At 36.6% G+C, this 20,106-nt stretch overlaps 3 protein-coding genes across 13 annotated transcripts; 2 read left to right on the top strand and 1 right to left on the bottom strand.

Annotated features, from left to right (window-relative positions):
* Positions 1-229: 229 nt before the first annotated feature.
* tmem144b (transmembrane protein 144b) lies at positions 230-6,064 on the bottom strand. Its single transcript, XM_082177373.1, has 12 exons — positions 5,928-6,064; positions 5,569-5,694; positions 5,369-5,491; positions 5,191-5,290; positions 4,685-4,765; positions 4,063-4,144; positions 3,861-3,934; positions 3,517-3,635; positions 3,274-3,393; positions 2,954-3,051; positions 2,808-2,861; positions 230-1,021 (listed from the first exon to the last, which is right to left on the bottom strand). Exons 1-12 carry the CDS (start codon positions 5,989-5,991, stop codon positions 938-940), a joined length of 1,125 nt encoding a protein of 374 aa, XP_082033499.1. The 5' UTR covers positions 5,992-6,064; the 3' UTR covers positions 230-937.
* A 309-nt stretch (positions 6,065-6,373) lies between these two features.
* LOC309505214 (alcohol dehydrogenase class-3-like) lies at positions 6,374-13,618 on the top strand. 10 transcript variants are annotated; one of them, XM_082178568.1, is made up of 10 exons: positions 6,374-6,492; positions 6,751-6,820; positions 9,112-9,213; positions 9,458-9,605; positions 11,028-11,115; positions 11,577-11,796; positions 11,889-12,149; positions 12,341-12,473; positions 12,593-12,731; positions 13,149-13,618. In XM_082178568.1, the coding sequence occupies exons 2-10, from the start codon at positions 6,803-6,805 to the stop codon at positions 13,171-13,173; spliced, it is 1,134 nt and encodes a 377-aa protein (XP_082034694.1). In that variant the 5' UTR covers positions 6,374-6,492; positions 6,751-6,802; the 3' UTR covers positions 13,174-13,618. The 10 variants fall into 10 exon arrangements, with proteins under 10 accessions (XP_082034694.1, XP_082034695.1, XP_082034691.1 ...); XM_082178569.1 differs by having other exon boundaries at positions 6,376-6,503; XM_082178565.1 differs by having other exon boundaries at positions 6,381-6,492; positions 6,705-6,820.
* Positions 13,164-18,692, top strand: LOC309505216 (alcohol dehydrogenase class-3). Of its 2 annotated transcripts, XM_082178576.1 has the most exons (11): positions 13,164-13,298; positions 13,647-14,068; positions 15,332-15,407; positions 15,509-15,610; positions 15,767-15,917; positions 16,313-16,400; positions 16,515-16,734; positions 16,827-17,087; positions 17,667-17,799; positions 18,008-18,146; positions 18,318-18,692. In XM_082178576.1, the coding sequence occupies exons 3-11, from the start codon at positions 15,390-15,392 to the stop codon at positions 18,340-18,342; spliced, it is 1,137 nt and encodes a 378-aa protein (XP_082034702.1). In that variant the 5' UTR covers positions 13,164-13,298; positions 13,647-14,068; positions 15,332-15,389; the 3' UTR covers positions 18,343-18,692. The 2 variants fall into 2 exon arrangements, with proteins under 2 accessions (XP_082034702.1, XP_082034703.1); XM_082178577.1 differs by lacking the exon at positions 18,318-18,692 and having other exon boundaries at positions 17,667-17,897; positions 18,008-18,141.
* The last annotated feature ends 1,414 nt before the right edge of the window (positions 18,693-20,106 follow it).

The following is a 20,106-nucleotide window of genomic DNA, read 5'->3' as shown; positions in this document are numbered from 1 at the left end:
CAACAGCATATAAATGACAAAAATAGGAAAGCTCGTTGTCTTTTAGGAAGATGTTAAAATTGAATTACAACAGCTTCAATAGCTAGAAAAATCTTTCTGTGCACACCTGCCTGTAAACAATGTTGTTTTGACATGTTTTGTACTTGTAATTTGCTGGTGTGAATATGAAGCAATAACATTAATGATGGGCTTTGGTAAAGAGGACAGGAAACTGGTACAACAACAGTACAAGTTATGTCGTCCTTATGGAATGCATTATGTATTTTAGACTAGACATACTATTCTAATCTAGACATATTACACACACAGTTTTCATACTGTGCATCCCACAGACATAAATGATTTTTATACTGTACAAACTGTATATTCTATTCCCTAAACCTACCCATCACAGAAAACGAATTTTTGGATTTTCAAAAAACATCACTTCATATGATTTATAAGCTGTTTTTCATGGGGACCCAAAAATGTTCCCACAAGGACAGAGATTTCGGATATTGCCATCTTTGTGGGGATATTTTGTCCCCATAATATAGCCCCTTTATGAGTGTTTGTCCCATTTTTGTCAGTTTGTCTGCTGATGGTCTTATTGGAAACATTGGTACATTACATAAAAAGCCAAATTTACAGCTCAAAAGGTGTGGGGTGATAAAAATACGCAGATTCCGTTGAACACATAGCACAAGCACAAACACAAATGTACATACATAAGCCTAAGGGGCTACTGTTTAATTCAAATACATGAACTTACAGAAAACCTAGAATTAATTTGGACTGCAATTAAAATGCAATAGAAACGGGCACATAGCATCAAGGGCTACTAAGCCACTGCAGATGCCTTGTTCAAGGTGATCAGCTCAGTGACTGCAATTTTTGGCAGGAATATTGGTTTAAAACCTGATCCACCATTGCCACCTTGTGGTAACAACGTACACACTCAAGTCTTTGAATAGGCAGTTAACAGGGAGCCTGCCAGGACAACACAAGATGCCAAAGCAAACAATAGCAAGTTCCCAAGACCCTGAGGAAAGAAAATCAGTTTGTTAGGCTGGCCTAAACAGAAGTTTCTGCTTTATTTCCTTATTACTGGTAATGAATCAATATCAAATTAAAACGACTATGATCTAAACTGGCTCTTACACACACTCGTTAGTTTTGATATTATAGTGAGCAATTATAATTATGCATTTAGTGTATAAATATATATATAAATAATATATATATTATTTATATATATATAAAGTTAATATAATTAAATTGACAGACTTTCAGCTGTTTGCAATGAACAAATCAAACAAAAGTAATTAAAATGGCTCAACACAACAAATGTTTCAAGTGGTTTCCCCAAATTTAATTGAAAAATGCAACTTTTAATGACTTCTGCAGTTTAAAAATTATTCAACCCCCTGAATAGAATCCCTCACAACAGCACAAATCTGCAAAACAGGTGTTGTCTCAAGCACACCTGATGTGACTAATCAAGGGCTTCAATAGTTGCACCAGATGTGCTTGAGCTAGAACACATTAAATATCTGAACTGGCAAGGTTTGTTGAGTGTTACGTTTGACTGCAAGTTAGAAATATGGCTAAGTCAAAAGAATGGTCCAAAATGTTAAGAGAAGATATCATCGTCCTTCACAAACAAGGAACAGTATACAAAAAGATAGTGAAGGCACTAAATGTTCCTAAAGACACAGCTGGAAGCATAGTTTACAAGTTCAAAGTTAAAGGAACAGTGGTTACACTACCTGGACAGGACAGAAAAAGGCAGCTATTAACGGCAGCAACCAGATTTCTGAGAAGGCATTCCTTGAGTGACTGCAAAATACCTGCTAGTTGCAAGTCTTGGTGGCAACAGGCACTGAGGTTTCAGCTTGCACAGTAAGGCGCATACTAAACACATGCCAGAACTCCAAGACGAACACCACTACTGGCCCAAAAGCATAAGAAAAGTCAGTATATAAATAAGCTGTTTTGGGATTCTGTTCTGTGGAGCTATGAAGCAAAACTGGAACTTTTCAGCCCTATGGATCAGTGGTATTTATGGAGGAAGAATGAGGCATATGCTGAAAAGAACTATCTGCCCACAGTTAAGCATGGTGGTGGCTCGGTGATGGTCTGCGGCTGCTTTGCATCCTCTGACACTGGAAACCTGCAGTGTGTGGAAGGCAAGATGGATTTATTGAAGTATCAAGAAATCCTAGGAGAAAACGTCATGCCGCCGTCAGTGAGGAAGCTGAAGCTTGGGCGTCATTAGACCTTCCAACAGGACAATGATCCCAAGCATACCTCAAATTCCAGCAAGGCTTGGTTGCAGAAGAAGTCACAGTGGCCATCACAGTCACCTGGCTTGAACCCAATAGAACATCTCTGGTGGGATTTGAAGGCGGCGGTTGCAGCATGCAAACCCAAGAATATTACTGAATTATTTTCAGTTGAATTTGGGGAAAACATTTGTTGTGTTGAGCTACTTCAGTTACTTTGTTTGATTTGTTCATTGCAAACAGCGTCTGTAAATTTAGCCAATAAACCTGATTTGCAATGGTGGTTGAATAATTTTGATTGTCTCTGTCTATACACACGTATAAAATTACATATCTACTCACTAAATGCATAATTATAATCATAATGCTCACCATAATATCAAAACTAATCAAAGTGAATTTATCTTATGCAAGGTGTTCTCTGCGGGTTTAAAATCAACACATAAATATTCATGTTCATTTGAAAAACAAAGTGTCAGACTAGGTCACGTAAAAATGCCATCCAAAACACTGAATGAATACAAATAGCTTTATGTTACCTACTTTGACCTCTTTAAATACCACACTTCCCCACAGAGCAGCTACCAAACCATAACCCTGAAATCAAAGTAGAACACACTGTCATTACTTACGATTTTCAATGCAAGGTGAATGAGAACATGAAAGATTTTCTTTTGTGCCATACTTACAGCGTTAATTATAGGGAATGTGACCACTGCACTAAGGTAGTAATTTCCTATAAGCCATGCATATGTGGCTAATCCCCACATCAAGCCACTCAGAAAACCTGCATGGAAGATTTTACAGTTAAGAAACACGGGAACTCAATATTCAGTAGAAAACGGAGGAATATTTGCAGGGATATTGTGTCCAGTAGCTGATAGTAAGCTTTACCTGTAACAATACAGTTGCTTTGCAATACTCCACAAATATGGTGGAGCTGCAAAGCAACACAGTCCTTTCATCCAAGTTGAAATAAAGATGATGGAATGGAATGCACATTAATTACCAGGTAAGATGGCTCTGGGATAGATCCGAGGCCTGTTCTTCATGAATGCGCAGTAAGTAAGAAAATACACTGTGCTCATGAGGAAAATTCCACTGTAATGGGCAAAGCAGTAGTCCATTTCTGTAATGGACAGAAAAACATGTTAGAATAGCCTATAAAATGCTTTTTATCATCTTAAGCTGTATAAATTGCATACCATTGATACTGAAACTACTTGGTCATCCCATACATACATATACATACCATTCTCACTGGATCCAGTGAACATACTTGAATTGGTTTTGGCATGAACTTTAATATAGAAAACAGGCACAAAAGAAGAGCCATAAAGGACACCTGAAAATATGGCCAAGATGCAGCCCCTGTAACAAGAGAATATTATTATAGAAAATAAATAATCCATAGATTTAATATTTATATTCCAGAGATTTTACAATATTATAGTATAAAGATGAAAATGCCATAAATATAAACTCACAAACTTGTTATACATGCGCACATAAGCAAAGAAAAAAGCCCTCAAACATCTCAGTGCATAATAAAGAACCAGAAATGTACTGGAACTAGGAAGGCCTACAGATACTCACAACACTCTTTTGCTCTTTGGTGAAATCGTGTCCACCCATGAATCACTGGGGTTTGTGATGTCTTGATTCAACCTCTAAAGACAGTGTGAATACATGCACCCAAAATGTAGGCAAAGATGTGTGTATCCAAAACAAAATACACCAAACAATATTCTACGTAACATCCAAAAAGCTCTTAATGTGGAAAAGCCCTCTAACTTACCCTATCATCAATCAACAAAGGCATGGATTCAGGAGATGTACGTTTCTGAACATCACTTTTCACAAAGAAGAATACGATGGCACTGAAACAAAGACAAGATTGTGTTATGAGAAAAAAATAAAACCTAATCCAGAGAGTTCTCTCTCACAATAAATAAACGCAAGGATGTTTTTATTCCATATCCCATAAAATCAGATGGAACTGTAGATCCAATACAACGTGGCTTCAGGTCTTAGGAGGTTGCTTATCCTGCCTTACACAATATATTGCATTTTCTATTTCAGAGAAACTTTTGAGCGAGTAAGACAGCAGCACTTTCATCTCAAAAGGATCTTTGTGAGGTGTAACTACTAAGTTAACAATAATGGGGGGGGGGGGGATAAAATATATATTGTCTGTCCATATTAAAGAAGTGTGCCTGAAGCATGTCCTTTCCATTAGGATTTCTGAGGACTAAAAGCACCTTCTTAGTTGATGAACAATATTACTTTGTAAAATTTCAGGCTTCATTAATAGCCAAAGAAACATCTGGATGTGTGCATTTGGAGGGAGACAATTATTACATTCCCTGCTAAGATGGAAAATTTAAATAAAAACACATAAGAAATACCTCTCCCATTACCTTAGCAGACAAAGGCCAGCTCCACAGTAATTGAGTATTGGTTTGGACACTTCCTCTGGATGCAGCCCAAACCAGCCAAACCTTGAAAGGAATGACTTAAGAGGTAAGATTACCACAGCCTTCAATTAAAACCATGGATAACACTTTATAATTAGGTCCTACTAGTTAACATTAATTTATGCATTAAACTACTATCATTAGCTAACAATGAGCAATACGTGTGTTACAATTCATCTTTCTTAAATGTTAGTTAATACAAATACACCTGTTCACTGTTTGTGTTAGCTCAGGTCCATTAAATAATAAAAGATTTTAAATTTGAATCATGTATTAGTAAATGGTGACATTTACATTAAGATTAACAAATGCTTTACGATCAGCTTGGCTCACGACGCTTTTGGAAAACGCAGCCTGGACCAGCATATAAATCAATGTCCCAAAGTTTAACATCAGGAAGTTCAATACATCCCTATAACCCCCTTCTGTCAAACATCAAGCCAGCTCACCTTGAGCTTGCCCATCCAATTAACAATCCACTGGATCCCCAAAGCAAAATTCCAAGACCAAGGCCAATAAACTTCACAACTGGGACAGCGGTTATATTTCCTAAGAGGTAAATCTGTTATAAATTGCATCTGTATGTATATTAAACATGTTTATTATTCGCTCACACATACACTTTACCAGTGGCCCAAAGTGCTCCTCCAAGCATAGCAGCAGGATGAGCTCTGGAGGGGTGCAACAATGTGTCAGCAACCAGTCCAACACACCAAATAGCTGAACTGCAAATCCACTGGAAAAACATTCCTGTAAAGACAGCAGATTTTGAGGCGAGGTTGGTCAAATGTTGGTGTGGCGTGTAAAAGTACAGATAAACTCCTCACCATCGCCGGTATCTATCGTTTTAACAGGAACAAAGTAACTTCCATACAACAGCACTGCAAAAGTACAGGCCACAAAGCCATAGGTGGTGTCTGTACTGTTGGCTTCATTAGAGGAGCGAGGGGTCTCTAGGTATAAAACAACTCTAAAGGTTGACAACACACTTGTGGCATTTATGGAAAAAAATAATAATAGACTATTCAAAAAATATTAACTGTCTACAACTGTTGACTTTCCAAGCACAGCAGTTTCCAAACCCACACTCCCAGAGGTGATAAAGACGCATGTTTTCAGTCAAAGACATAGAAAAGACATAATAATTTTTTTTTTTTACTTTTTAAATATGTAATATTTAATCTACCTTCAGCTGACAATGTGCTGCAGCATCTTACAACAAAAAGCACAATTACAGCTAGTAAAGCCATAAGTCTCTTTTCCCCCTCACTCTAAGTAAGCACTGCATTTGTTGTTGTGGTAGTTGAGTCAAGTGGTTTGTTGTAGCCTAAACCAGGTGTTGTTAATTGGCCCCTCTGTCCCGCCCTACTAACATATCAGAGAGTTGTGGGGAGGTACTTACCATTTAGGCTACCTTTTTTTCATATATAAAAAGTGAATGGCGACTAAGGATCATTCTGCCAAACATTTTGTTTTCCAAACTTCCAAAGAAGAAAGAAAGTCATCCGGGTTTGGAACTGAGGGTGAATTTTTTGCTTTAAATGAACGTAGTTCCTAAACAGCTCCACTAGATGGAGATCACCTTCCAACTTGTTTTGATTCCGCAACCGTTACGCAGAAGAAAGACGGTAAGCCAATCATGAGATGTCTGGCCAGCATCCCAAATTCTGAATATGCAAAGCAGAAAAGAAGTGCTCAACAAAAATAACAACACCATTCTCTTGAACCCCGATAAAAGTACTAGTTACTGAGTGAGTTAAGAGTGGCTATTAGTAACATGCATCTCCTGCTCTGAATGTCTTTTTGAATGTTAAACTGTTATGTGTTTATATGCTGAATTGTACAGTAGCTTACTAAAACTTAGCATACTCAGTGAAACATTCTTAACAGGAATAACGGTTTTTTTTTTGTTTTTTTGTTTTTTTGTATAATCATCAGCATAATATTTATGTTTTTGTTTCAGCGTTTTAATTGTCATAAATGTTCTGTTTCTGCAACGTTGTCTATAGCAGACAGACGACCACAGTGGAAAGATTCACTTTCTGGAAGTGTGTGGTTGCCATGGAAACTGAGGGTAAGGTAAGGACATAAGAGGAAATGAATGTATTGTATAATGTATGTGTTTTTGAAAAGAGTCAACCAAGGCAGCAGTTATTCAATAAGATAGAAACAGTAAAAACAGTAGTGTGAAATATAATTATAATTTTATACAACATCATTATGCTTCAGAAATAATTCTAATATGCTGATTTGGTGCTCAAAACATATTATTTTCAGTGTTGAAATTTTGTGGAAACCATGATAATTTGTTTTAAGGAGTCTTTGATGAATATTTTTTTTTTTAAATAACTGCATTTATTTTAAATCTAAATCTTTTGTATCATAAATCTCTTATCTGACTTTTTGATCAATATAATGCTATTTTATACTCTAATTAAAAGTATGATTTCTTAAAAAAAACCTTACTAATCACCAAGGCTGCATTTATTTGATAAAAATAAATAAAATAAAAACAGTAATATTGTGAAATATTATGACAATTTAAAATGACTGTTTTCTATTTTAATAGATTTTAAACTGTAATTTATTCCTGTGATCAAAGCTGAATTTTCAGCATCATTACTCCAGTCTTCAGTATCACATGATCCTTCAGAAATCATTCTAATATGATGATTTGATGCTCAAGAAACATTTATGATTATTTTCAATGTTGAAAACGGTTATTTACATTTTTATTTCATGATGCTATGATGAATAGAAAGTTCAAAAGAACAGCATTTATCTGAAATCTAAAGCTTTTGTAACATTAAGCAGTATATAGTGAATTCATGTTGATTGGGACACTTTCTCCCAGTCATCACAATGTTAATGTGTGTGTGTGTGTGTAGTCGTGCTCAGAATTAATCATACCCCTGGTAAATATGATCAAAAATGGCTGTAAAAAATAAATCTGCATCGGTTATCCTTTTGATCTTTCATTAAAAAAATTGGCAAAAATCGAACCTTTCATTCAAGTAAAATAATTGAAAGTGGGGGGTAAATCACATTACACGTTGGCTACAATTATTGGTACCTTTTTATTAAATACCTTTTTGCAATCTCCTTTTGCCAAGATAACTGCTCTGAGTCTTCTCCTATAATGCCTGATGAGTTTAGAGAACACCTGACAAGAGATCAGAGACCATTCCTCCATACAGAACCTCTCCAGATCCTTCAGATTCCCAGATCCATGTTGGTGCTTCTTCTCTTCAGTTCACTCCACTCATCAGGTCAGGGAACTGGGACGGTCATGCAGAAGCTTCATTTTGTGCTCCCTAACACAATTTTGTGTTGATTTTGATGTTTGTTTTGGATCGTTGTCCTGATGGAAGAACCAACCACAGCCCATTATAAGATTTCTAACAGAAGGCGTCAGGTTTAGATTTTTTATCTCTTGATATTTGATAGAATCCACAATGCCATGTATCTGAATAAGAAGTCCAGGACCTCCAGCAGAAAAATATGCCCACAACATTAAAGATCCAACGGTATATTAAATTGTACACATGGGGTACTTTTTATCCTTGTGTGCACCAAACCCATCTACCGTGTTTGCTGCCAAAAAGCTCCTTTTTTAGTTTCATCTGACCACAGAACCCTGTGCCGTTTGAAGTTCCAGTCGAGTCTGACAACTGAATATGCTGGAGTTTGTTTTTGGACGAGCGAGGAGCATTTTTCTTGAAAACCTCCCAAACAACATGTGGGGATGTAGGTTTTTTTTAATTTTATTTTTTTATAGGCTTTCTGACCCCAAGACTACACTAATCTCTGCAATTCTCCATCTGTGACTATTGAAGAGTCTTTGGCCACTCAAACTCTCCTCGTCACCGTCCATTAAGACAATATAGACACACGTCCTCTTCCTGGCAGATTTGTAACATCTTTAGTTGATTATAACTTCTTAATTATTGCCCCGATGGTCAAAATGGGGATTTTCAATTCTTTAGCTATTTTCTTACAGCCACTTTCTATTTTGTGATGCTCAACAATCTTTTGCTGCACATCAGAACTATATTCTTTGGTTTTACTCATTGTGATGGATGAGCAAGGGCATTTGGCCTTTGTGTTTCCTCATATTTAAACTCCTGTGAAACAAGAAGTCATAGCTGGACAATTTCATGTTCCTAGTCACCCTGGTGTGCTAAAAAAAGGTAAATATTAATGGGAATATACTTCAGAGATATTTTACTCATAAATTGTAGGGGTACCAATAATTTTGGAGAAAAACATGTATTTCATATATATATATATATATATATATATATATATATAATATATATATATATATATATATATATATATATATATATATGTGTGTATATATTCCTAAGGTGATTAAGTGCAAGGCAGCAGTGGCCTGGGAACCAGGGAAAGCACTCTCCATTGAGGAAGTGGAGGTTTCCCCTCCCAAAGCACATGAAGTACGAATTAAGGTAGGTTTGTTATATTCTTCATGTTAGGCTACATATAGTATAAATGTAGACTTGCAAAAAAAAAAAAAAAAAAAAAACTACTTTTAAAAATGCCTGAGAATAAGGGATAACCAGTAACACTATTCTGGATACTACATGCTTTCAAAAAAATTATTTTCTTAATCTTAATTTTTTTATTGTGCTTTTAAGGGACCAAGTATTATTTTATTTCAATGAGCAAAGACTATTCATCAATCCTTTTCAGATAGCAGCATCTGGGGTGTGTCACTCAGATTGGGCTTACCTGTATGATGTTGCTAAAATGAAGCCACGGCCTTTTCCTTTAATCCTGGGACATGAAGGAGCTGGAACAGTGGAGAGTGTTGGTCCAGGAGTTACAAAGGTGTCTAAAGGTAAACAAAAAAACAAAAACAAAACAAAAAAAAATCAATCAAACACTTGATCATAATATTTTTTACTTCTAACAATATATGAAATGTTTATAATTGGAAATGGATTTCTCATTTCTCAATTACATCATCTTACAGTTTTTCTTAGTCGCTTTGGTGCATTTCTTGAATCTTCCTTAGATAGTTCAACCAAAAATAAAAATTCTGTCATCATTTACTCACCCTCATGTTGTTCCAAACTTGTATGAATTTCTTTCCTCTGCTAAACCCAAAAGAAGATATTTTAAAGAATATGGGCAATCAAACAGGCCCAAGGCCCCATTGACTTCCATAGTATGGAGAGGAAAAAAATACTGTGGAAGTCAGTGGGGTCCATCAACTCTTTGGTTGCTGACATTCTTTAAAATATCTTCTTTTGTGTTCAGCAGAAGAAATTCATACAAGTTTGGAACAACTTTAGGGTGAGTAAATGATGACAGAATTTTCATTTTTGGGTGAACTATCCCTTTAGGGGCAGTCATGGCCTAGTGGTTAGGGAGTTGAACTGGTAACCCAAAGGTTGCTGGTTCGATTCCAGAACCGGTGGGAAATGACTGAGGTGCCCTTGAGCAAGGCACCTAACCCCTAATCGCTCCCCGGGCGCCACACAAAGGCTGCCCGCTGCTCTGGGTGTGTGTATCCACGTTTGCAGTGTGTGTGTGTTAACTCTGCTCCTAATGTGTGTGCATTAACTTGGATGGGTTAAATGCAGAGATCAAATTCTTAACTATGGCTATAATTTTGATGACAATGATTAAAAATGCACAAGACAGCACTTTATCTGTATGGCATATATCAATTTTAACAGTACAAACTGACACATTACTGTATATGGGATTTTTTTGAGGGGTAAGAAGTGGGTAAGACTATTCAACAGGGAACCAGAATAAAACATTTTAAGCAACATTACATAAGCAATTGATAATGTTGTAAACAGCGGACAACTGTACATAATCAATCGCATGGATGTACCAAAGCATTTGCAATTTGTTCAAAAGAATGATAAATTGCTTTAATGATGTGCACAAGTGACTAGATGATTTGGAGGTTGAACAAGTAGTTTTGACAATTTCAGTTATGATCTGAGAAATGCGACTGAGAAAAACTGTAATCACTTAATTTTTGAAACATGAGAATAAAAGCGTGTAAAATAAAGGTTTATACTGTGTGTATATAAAACCAAAAATATAAATATAAAATATAATATGAAAATACAAAAAACCAGTGTGTGTGTGTGTATATATATATATATATATATATATATATATATATATATATATATATATATATATATATATATATATATATATATATATATATATATATATATATATATATATATATATATATATATAATAAACATTATCATGTACCATGTATCTGCAGGAGATCATGTCATTCCTCTGTTCCTGCCACAATGTGGACAATGTGAACGCTGTCTGAGTCCAAAGACAAACCTCTGCACCAAAAACTGGTTAGGATAAAAGGAAAAACATTGTTGTCTGGGACTTTATTATATTTTTTTAACATTTGCTTTTGAGAGATTGACTTTAGTTAGTAAGCATTTCTTTTTTTTGTTCTTGTTTTCTTTTTTTGGAATGATCATTCATTTAATTGTATTTATTTAATACGATTGAGATTATTAATGTAAAATTCCTTATATCCATTTTATCATTTCTTTCTGAGAAAAATTGAAATTTTTCTCTGCCTCTTACCAACGCTGGACTAATATGTCACAGGGAGTGAAAATAATGTAGCAACAAGTGTACTAGTGCATACAACATCAGACCAGCTGTTACAAGCGGTTTATACCTAAAATCACAGCGTCCGGAATAAATTTGGGGGACGAGCGAAGTGCACAAGACTAGTGCACTCATAGACTAGATTTATGAGGTGGGTGATATCAGTTGCATTAAGAATCTCTTTCTTTCCTAGGGAGCAAACTCAGCAGTGTGTTCTTGCTGACGGCACTAGCAGGATCACCTGTAAGAATCAGCAGGTCCATCAGTTTATTGGTATCAGCACCTTCTCTGAATATACTGTTGTGCCAGAGGACAACGTCACCAAGATTCACCCAGACGCTCCGCTGGACAAAGTCTGTCTGCTGGGCTGTGGAGTGTCTACAGGATATGGGGCAGCAGTGAACACAGGCAATGTGTGTGTGATTTCTACTGGCATAACGTCAAAAAGGCGATGCATAATATAAAAATAACATCCCACCAGCTAGTTTGGCATTGTCTTTCCCAGGTAGAATCTGGCTCTACATGTGCGGTGTTTGGTTTGGGAGCTGTCGGACTGGCGGTGGTCATGGGATGCAAGGCAGCCGGTGCCACCAGGATCATCGCCGTTGACATCAACCCAGACAAGTTTGAGATCGCCAAGACATTTGGGGCCACTGAGTTTGTGAACCCTAAAGACCACAATAAACCCATTCAGGAGGTGCTGAGGGAGCTGACGAATGGTGGCGTTGACTTTGCTATTGAGTGTGTAGGGAATGTGGATGTCATGGTAAGTTCCAATAACCTTAGTGTGTATTATTATTCCAATAACTGGAAGTTTATTAGTAGAGCTGTTTATTTTTCAAAGATGCTTATAGTAACAACATTGAAGTTAGAAAAAGTCAATTTGCCATGTAGAAGAAAATCATTTACTGTATGTGCCCTGTGGTTACTTGAACTAATACAGTTTCCTCTGACCAGAGGGCTGCTGTGGAAGCCTGCAGTCCTGCAGGGGGGATCTGTGTGATCGTGGGTTGGATTGAGGTGGAGGAACTTTCTCTGTCCCCCCTGGATATCCTTCTAGGAAGAACTCTGAAAGGCACTTATTTTGGAGGTAAATGCCACGATTGCCCCAAGGCAATTTTCCCTGCATTTAGGGTAGTGTGAGCTGTTTGCATGGTAAATGTGAAAAATTAATAATAATTATAAAGTAATTACCCTTTTGATTGACAGGTTGGAAGAGTGTTGAGGCGGTGCCCAGACTGGTTCTAGATTATATGAGTGGGAAACTTCTGCTGGATGAGTTTGTGACACATAGACTGACTCTAGATCAGATTAACCAGGCCTTTGATCTCATGATCGGGGGAAAAAGGTCAGTTGTACGGTATTAGCATCTACTAATGAACACAATCATGATTTGTTTTGTGATGAAAAGCACCAGAAAATGTTGCTTATCTTATATGCTTAATCATTTTGCAATTTACTGTAATGTTCAGAATGTTCATATATTTTATAAAAGGAAGATGGAGAGAAATTACATTTTGATTACAAATGATGAGATTATAAAAAAAAAACATACATGGATGAGTCTATTTATAATTCTCTCTCTCTCTCTCTCTCTCTCTCTCTCTCTCTCTCTCTCTCTCTCTCTCTCTCTCTATCTATGTGTTATCAGTGAAGATAATATTGTATATTATATAAAATTGTTTCAAGTCTATGTATGAAATGCAAAACATTATTATAATTTTTTAAACGTCTATGTAATTCGATATCTTTCTCTCTTTCTCAGTATTCGGACAGTGATTGAGATGTGAAATACAGGAGATTCCCAATATCCTTTAAACAGAACACATAATATCAGTGCTTTAGGTGGGTTCATCTTCTCCCTCTCTAAAAACCATGCACCATCCAAATGAAAGGCTGAATCAATGTCATAAGTGTAAGTGAAAAGTTTAAGAAATACTTTTTTGCTGTTATTTTGACAGTTAACTGCCATAATAAAAGACTGTTTTGCAATATGTACACAGGAAAAGAGAGATAGGCCTATGTTTAGACAATGATTATCTCCTGTATCTGCTAATCCAAAGGTCCTTAGCTATAGCACAGGTGCACTGATATAAAGGTATAGGATAGGAAAAGTCATATCACTGAACAGCGCATTGATTGTTCTTTGTTTATATTCTCAAGGAGAATACAAGGAAAATGTCTGTTATGATCAGAAACTGTTCCACACAATAAAGCCAAATCTGTTGAATTTGATTGGTTTGTATCTTCTCTCTATTAGCAGTAGATGGCATGCTTGCACTGCATTTGCACCTTGTTTACTTCATTCTCGTCACTCATTGTGCACTGTATAGAGAAGTAAGTATCCCTCCTTCAGACTGCTTTAGGCTAATATTTGTTGAATATTTATTAGTTCTTGTGTTTATATTCCACACGTCCACAAGTGTTGCTAGTTTCCATGGGGCTTCATTCGATACTGACCACAATCAAACTTATTTTGCTTTTGCTGCTTTTGGGAAGAGGAAGGCTGACCCATAAGTTATCTGTGGGTTATCCAATCACATGCAGGCAGCAGCTGGTTCAGCTTCTGGATTGGTCATTCATCCAGTAACACATGCTTTCTACTAGTGCACAGCTGCTATACGATTATTCAAAGTACACTACCAGCAGATCCTCTCCCGAGCCCTGACAAAAACAGCTCTGAATGTAAGTTATAAATAGAATGCAAACATACTGTAAATCTGTGCATGCATTCATCTGCTTTATTGAATGTGTTTTAAATATGGTAAACTACTTTATAGCCTTGAGGGATGTCACAATCCTCCTCAATGTGAATTAATTTGAAACATATTTACTATAGTGTCAGTACAATAATATTAGGCAATGATTTGTACTTGAACTGTTTTTTTAAGGTAAAGTGAAGTGTTTTTAAATGAAAAGAAATGTGTATGGTTTTCTAAAAACATTCAAAACATTCTGCTATGAAAAGGGATGCATGGTTTGTAATGTAAAACAAGAATGCATGTGACATATGATAGTGCACTTTCATACTTCCTTATTGCTACACCACACAAGGGTGAGAAACGCATTATGCCACCATATATGCAACCTCATGCCGGTGTGCAGATATAAATATTAGTTAAATATCTAGGCTTTAACTAATGTATGATATGGTTCATAAAGGTAAATCATGACAGCATGTTTAATGATGATAATCCATCAGAATAGCTTTAAAGTGATGCACTTTACATGAAACCTACTGTCCCCTTTCATCTAACATGTTAAGCTAAAGTAGGATAGAACTTAAAATATGGTGTCACAACTATTTAAAATTGTGCAACAATACATTCACACAAACTTTTTGTTCCTTGTCGGTTTGTACATCATTGGGCAATTAACCTCATACAACTCCAGGTAATTGATAGGTGCATTGGAAAAAAATTAAGAGATAGCCAAAAAATTATATAAAATAAAATCCCAAAAATAAAACTGCACAATATCTGCACTTACAAAAATATTAAAAAAATTACTTTATTAAGCACAACGTATCAGGTCCCATGTCCTTCATCAGGCGTACACAAGCAGACAATTACAAGATGATCCAATTCAAAATCTAAAATGGCCAATCAGGTCTTTTTTTTTTTAACACATCGTGACAAATTGCCACCAATAACAATCAATGACACACTTTATCATTTTATCTATAACATCACATAAAAAAAAAAAAGACATTTTACATAAATGCATACATAGAAAATACAAATACCATTATTTTATAACATTATATTAAATAACGCTTCATCATTTAAACCCATTGGTGATAAAGTCTGAAGGGTAATAATACAGAATAGCTCCCATCTCTGTAAAATCATTTATATATTGCCCCCTCTTGGTCGGCTTGTACAAAAAGAAAGAAAGAAAAAAAACGTTAACACGTTCAAGTTTTAATTGTCATTCATGCTCTTTTAGGAGGCTGTTTATTGACAACTTTGGAAACGATTCATTGTATTAAAAGTGTGTGGTTATCATGGAAACTGAGGGCAAGGTAAGGACATAAAGGAAAGAGAATCCTCACATAGTTGTCATCAAAAAATTATGTTGTTTTTAAGACTGTGAAATGAATCTTTTTGAATATTTAAATATAAGGTGATCAAGTGCAAGGCAGCAGTGGCGTGGGAACCAGGGAAAGCACTCTCCATTGAGGAAGTGGAGGTTGCCCCTCCCAAAGCACATGAAGTACGAATTAAGGTATGTCCATTACACTTCATTAACCCAGTTTGTATGTAATCTGTTTACATACAACACATATATGTAGTCTTGCATAAAGACGCAATTCTGACGTTGTATCAATAGCCAGGCACTATTTATGTATCAGACCAATGACTTTCAATTGACCCATGTCAGATAGTAGCATCTGGAGTATGCCACACAGACTGGACTTTCCTGTATGAGGTTGGTAAAACTATGAATCCCCAGCCCTTTCCTTTGGTCTTGGGACATGAGGGGGCAGGAGTGGTGGAGAGTGTTGGTCCAGGCGTCACAAAGATGTCCAAAGGTAAATCCATCAAGGAGGCTTTTTTGTGTGTGTTAACTTTAACTAGTAAACGTCTGCCAATCTATTGATATCATTCTTGTAAGTTTAGACATATAAATATATGTTAAAATATAATTTACATTGATATATTCTTTATTTAAAATGTAACTGACAGTGATGACTTTTTAATATTTGCATACTGAATTGTAATTGGTCTTTTTTTGGTCCTAAAATCATCCTTTATTAGCCTATGCATGAGTACAAAATGTAACAAAAACATGAATACAGAGCAAATAAATAGATCACTAGTGATACAAAATATTTTTGTTAAAATAAAAGGCATGTAAATAAATCTGCTTTATAGTTTTTACAATTTTGCTTTAACTTTAAAACTGCATTCTACCATTTATCTACAGGAGATAAAGTTATTACTCTAGTCGTGCCACAGTGTGGGAAATGTGAACGCTGCATGAGTCCAAAGACAAACCTCTGCACCAAAAACTGGTGAGTTGTCGTGACTGAGTGATGTTTCTTTTTTGTTTAAGTTCTCCTAAACTCATAGACTAGATTTATGAGGTGGGTGATATCAGTTGCATTAAGAATCTCTTTCTTTCCTAGGGAGCAAACTCAGCAGTGTGTTCTTGCTGACGGCACTAGCAGGATCACCTGTAAGAATCAGCAGGTCCATCAGTTTATTGGTATCAGCACCTTCTCTGAATATACTGTTGTGCCAGAGGACAACGTCACCAAGATTCACCCAGACGCTCCGCTGGACAAAGTCTGTCTGCTGGGCTGTGGAGTGTCTACAGGATATGGGGCAGCAGTGAACACAGGCAATGTGTGTGTGATTTCTACTGGCATAACGTCAAAAAGGTGATGCATAAAATAAAAATAACATCCCACCAGCTAGTTTGGCATTGTCTTTCCCAGGTAGAATCTGGCTCTACATGTGCGGTGTTTGGTTTGGGAGCTGTCGGACTGGCGGCGGTCATGGGATGCAAGGCAGCCGGTGCCACCAGGATCATCGCCGTTGACATCAACGCAGACAAGTTTGAGATCGCCAAGACATTTGGGGCCACTGAGTTTGTGAACCCTAAAGACCACAATAAACCCATTCAGGAGGTGCTGAGGGAGCTGACGAATGGTGGCGTTGACTTTGCTATTGAGTGTGTGGGGAACGTGGGTGTCATGGTAAGTTAAGGCCCTTTCACACCAATAATAATAACTATAAAGATAACTAGGGCTGTCGCGGTGACAAAATTTCCATTCCGGTAATTTTGAGTGGCTTAATAGCGATACGACAAATGTTTAGCTTTCCTTGGACACGCAACCTTTTCACAAATATATAAGACTTGAAATTGGGGTTGGGGTGTGGGGTTGGGGTTGGGGTGTGGGGTTGGGGTGTGGGTTTGGGGTTGGGTTAGGGGTAGGGGTAGGGGTAGGGGTAGGGGTTAGTTTATTTTGTAGCATTCTGTACCTTTTTGAACCTTTTAGAGCTCCCATTACTCAAACCTGCAGTTATCTGTGTCTCAAAAATAGCTCTGAAGTGATTCCAATATCGTTCCTTTGTGCCGTTTTTGTTAAAGTTGTGGTGTGGACTCTGCTATTCTTTTACATTTACAATGATTTTTAAAGCTTTATCTTTTATCGTTATTATACACCTATTTCATTTTTTTATGGTCAAACTGTTTTATTTCCTATTGCAAACCACATAGTAAAACATCACTGATCCGGATTCATATAAACTAATGAATCTTTTCGTACAATCAGAGGGCTGCTGTGGAAGCGTGCAGTCCTGCAGGGGGAGTCTGTGTGATGGTGGGCTGGACCCGGATGGGGGAACTAACTCTGGTCTCTGAGGATATTCTGCTTGGAAAAACTCTGAAAGGCTCCTATTTTGGTGGTAAAAGCATGCCTGATCAATTAAAATATCACTCATGGTCGTGTTCTGATGTGTATGTTGCAGGTGCAGTACCAGTTTGATGTGATATGGAGAATTAGGTCTAATCATTTAACAGTCCTCTCTTATTTTATTATTTATTATAGTAATGTGAGTTGTTTGGGTGGAAGACACCCAGACAAATTTAATGTTCTTACTATCTGATTGACAGGTTGGAAGAGCGTTGAGGCGGTGCCCAAGTTGGTGCAGGATTATATGAGTGGGAAACTTCTGCTGGATGAGTTTGTGACACACAATCTGACTTTAGATCAGGTTAACCATGCCTTCGATCTCATGATTACTGGAAAAAGGTCAGTTCTGTGAATCTACTAATGATCTTGTGTTGTGCTGATGACATTTTTCATATACGAGACACAGAAGTCTTTACATTGACTTATAATTGTGTGTGTGTATATATATATATGTATGTATGTATATATATAAAATACTAAATACACTAATACACACTTTCTCTTTTACAGTATTCGTACAGTGATCAATATGTGAAATGAAGGAAGCGTCCTGTCTTCCTCAAACAGAACAGTGTTTATATTCTGTTCGGACATTACATCCAGGGAAGAAGAATCAATGTTGTCAAATATTATGCAATATTGCAATAAACAGATCTCCACAGTTCAGATCTCATTGGCCCCAAATCCTGTTCAACATAATTATACAGTTAAACATAAAAAATTGTCACATCACACAACAGTTTCATATAGAATGGTTTCATATGTACAGCAGAGAGAAGCTTTATTTCAGTATATATATATATATTTTTATGTATATATTCTCAAGGAATATACATTGAGTCACAATGTCACTGTTTCACACAGTAAAGCTTGATTTGAATTTGATTTGGTTGTGTATTTTCTCTTTTACCAGTAGATGGCAATCTTGTACTACAAAACATCCCTTTTCACTCCTTTTGTCTTTCTTTTGTCTGAATTAAGACAAAGTTTCTTCAGTTTGACTCTAACCTGTATTTCATTTCAGGCTTGGCTGAATATCCATGTTCTTGTGTTTATGTTCAACATCATTACAGAGCAAACCACCAGGACTCCATTATTTTAAATATGTACCATTATTTCCCTTTGAAACCACTATCCACCGGTTCTCATCCTCATCTAGAATAATATTATCATCTGAACCTTCATTGTCTCCAAGTAGGACATGCTGTGTGAGAGAAGCCTCTAGAAAAACAGAAAGAATTTTGTCATAGGCAGATGGATGGGTGCGTGCCACTAGGGGTTGGGGAAACATGCAGCTGATCACGGGTTGCATTTTGACCTTGGTAATATTATATATTGATTTAATATAGCATGCTCTTGAGGGTTAGAATAGCAGTTGTGGCCTGTCAGAACCAGAGACAAAGGGCTGGCTGGGGAATGCCTCTCCATGATGAACTGGGATGGCTGTCCAGGAATAAATTGTAGTTCCATTCAGATCAAATGAATACTCTTGGCAGATCCCCCTCCCCCTTTTCCATCTTTATGTAAAATGGAAAAATGAAGCAAAGTCTCTCCCTCACGTTTACCCCACCCCCTGCCAAATTGTGCAATCAATCAGAGATTCAAAGCTGTGACTCTTCGTTGCTCTTTCCATTGAAACTGAGAAAGATCACTAAAAAAATTGAGACATCAAAAGATAGAAGACAAGTAGCGACAGGTGCTTTTTCAGTGCGCTCATTTGTAGATTCAGGGCATTTTGTAGGGGATAAATTTACAAAGGCCCACTAGGTTATATTGGACCATTCAGACTGCATCCCTTCAGTTAGTGGGCAGGATCAGTAGTGGCGCTAAAAGTAGCAAACATCTTAGTTTCGACCTGTAGCATCAGTATTTTTTTAAATCATAGGATAGCTATTAGCATAGGTCAGCATTGTGAAATTCTATAAAGTCATTTATCTTGGCAATGTGTCAACTATAAAAACATGAATGTAGTGTTGATTGTTTAGAATCATAAAAAGTGATGTCTGGTTCTACAGTGCATTACATGACTCTTCGCTCAGAATTTAAGGCTGGCATAAAACTGACTTAATTTTGTCCATCAGAAATTGATTGGATCGTTGCGGTTTGCTATTGCTGTGATCTCATCATCATGTGGGAAAATGTCCCACCCTCGTGCCGGCAAACGCCATTAGATAAGAAGAGATGTTACAAGAGGGAGAAGTTATTTTGAATAAAGATTGTGAGGACAGATTAGGGATATATATACTATATAGGACAATAATTTATTTCATGTTGACAATTATCTTTTCAAAACCTCAAA

The sequence above is a fragment of the Leuciscus leuciscus genome (genome assembly GCF_965113295.1).
Source record: "Leuciscus leuciscus genome assembly, chromosome: 8".
NCBI lineage: Eukaryota > Metazoa > Chordata > Actinopteri > Cypriniformes > Leuciscidae > Leuciscus > Leuciscus leuciscus.
Note: the sequence above shows the minus strand (reverse complement) of the source record. Positions and strands in the feature narration are given on the sequence as shown.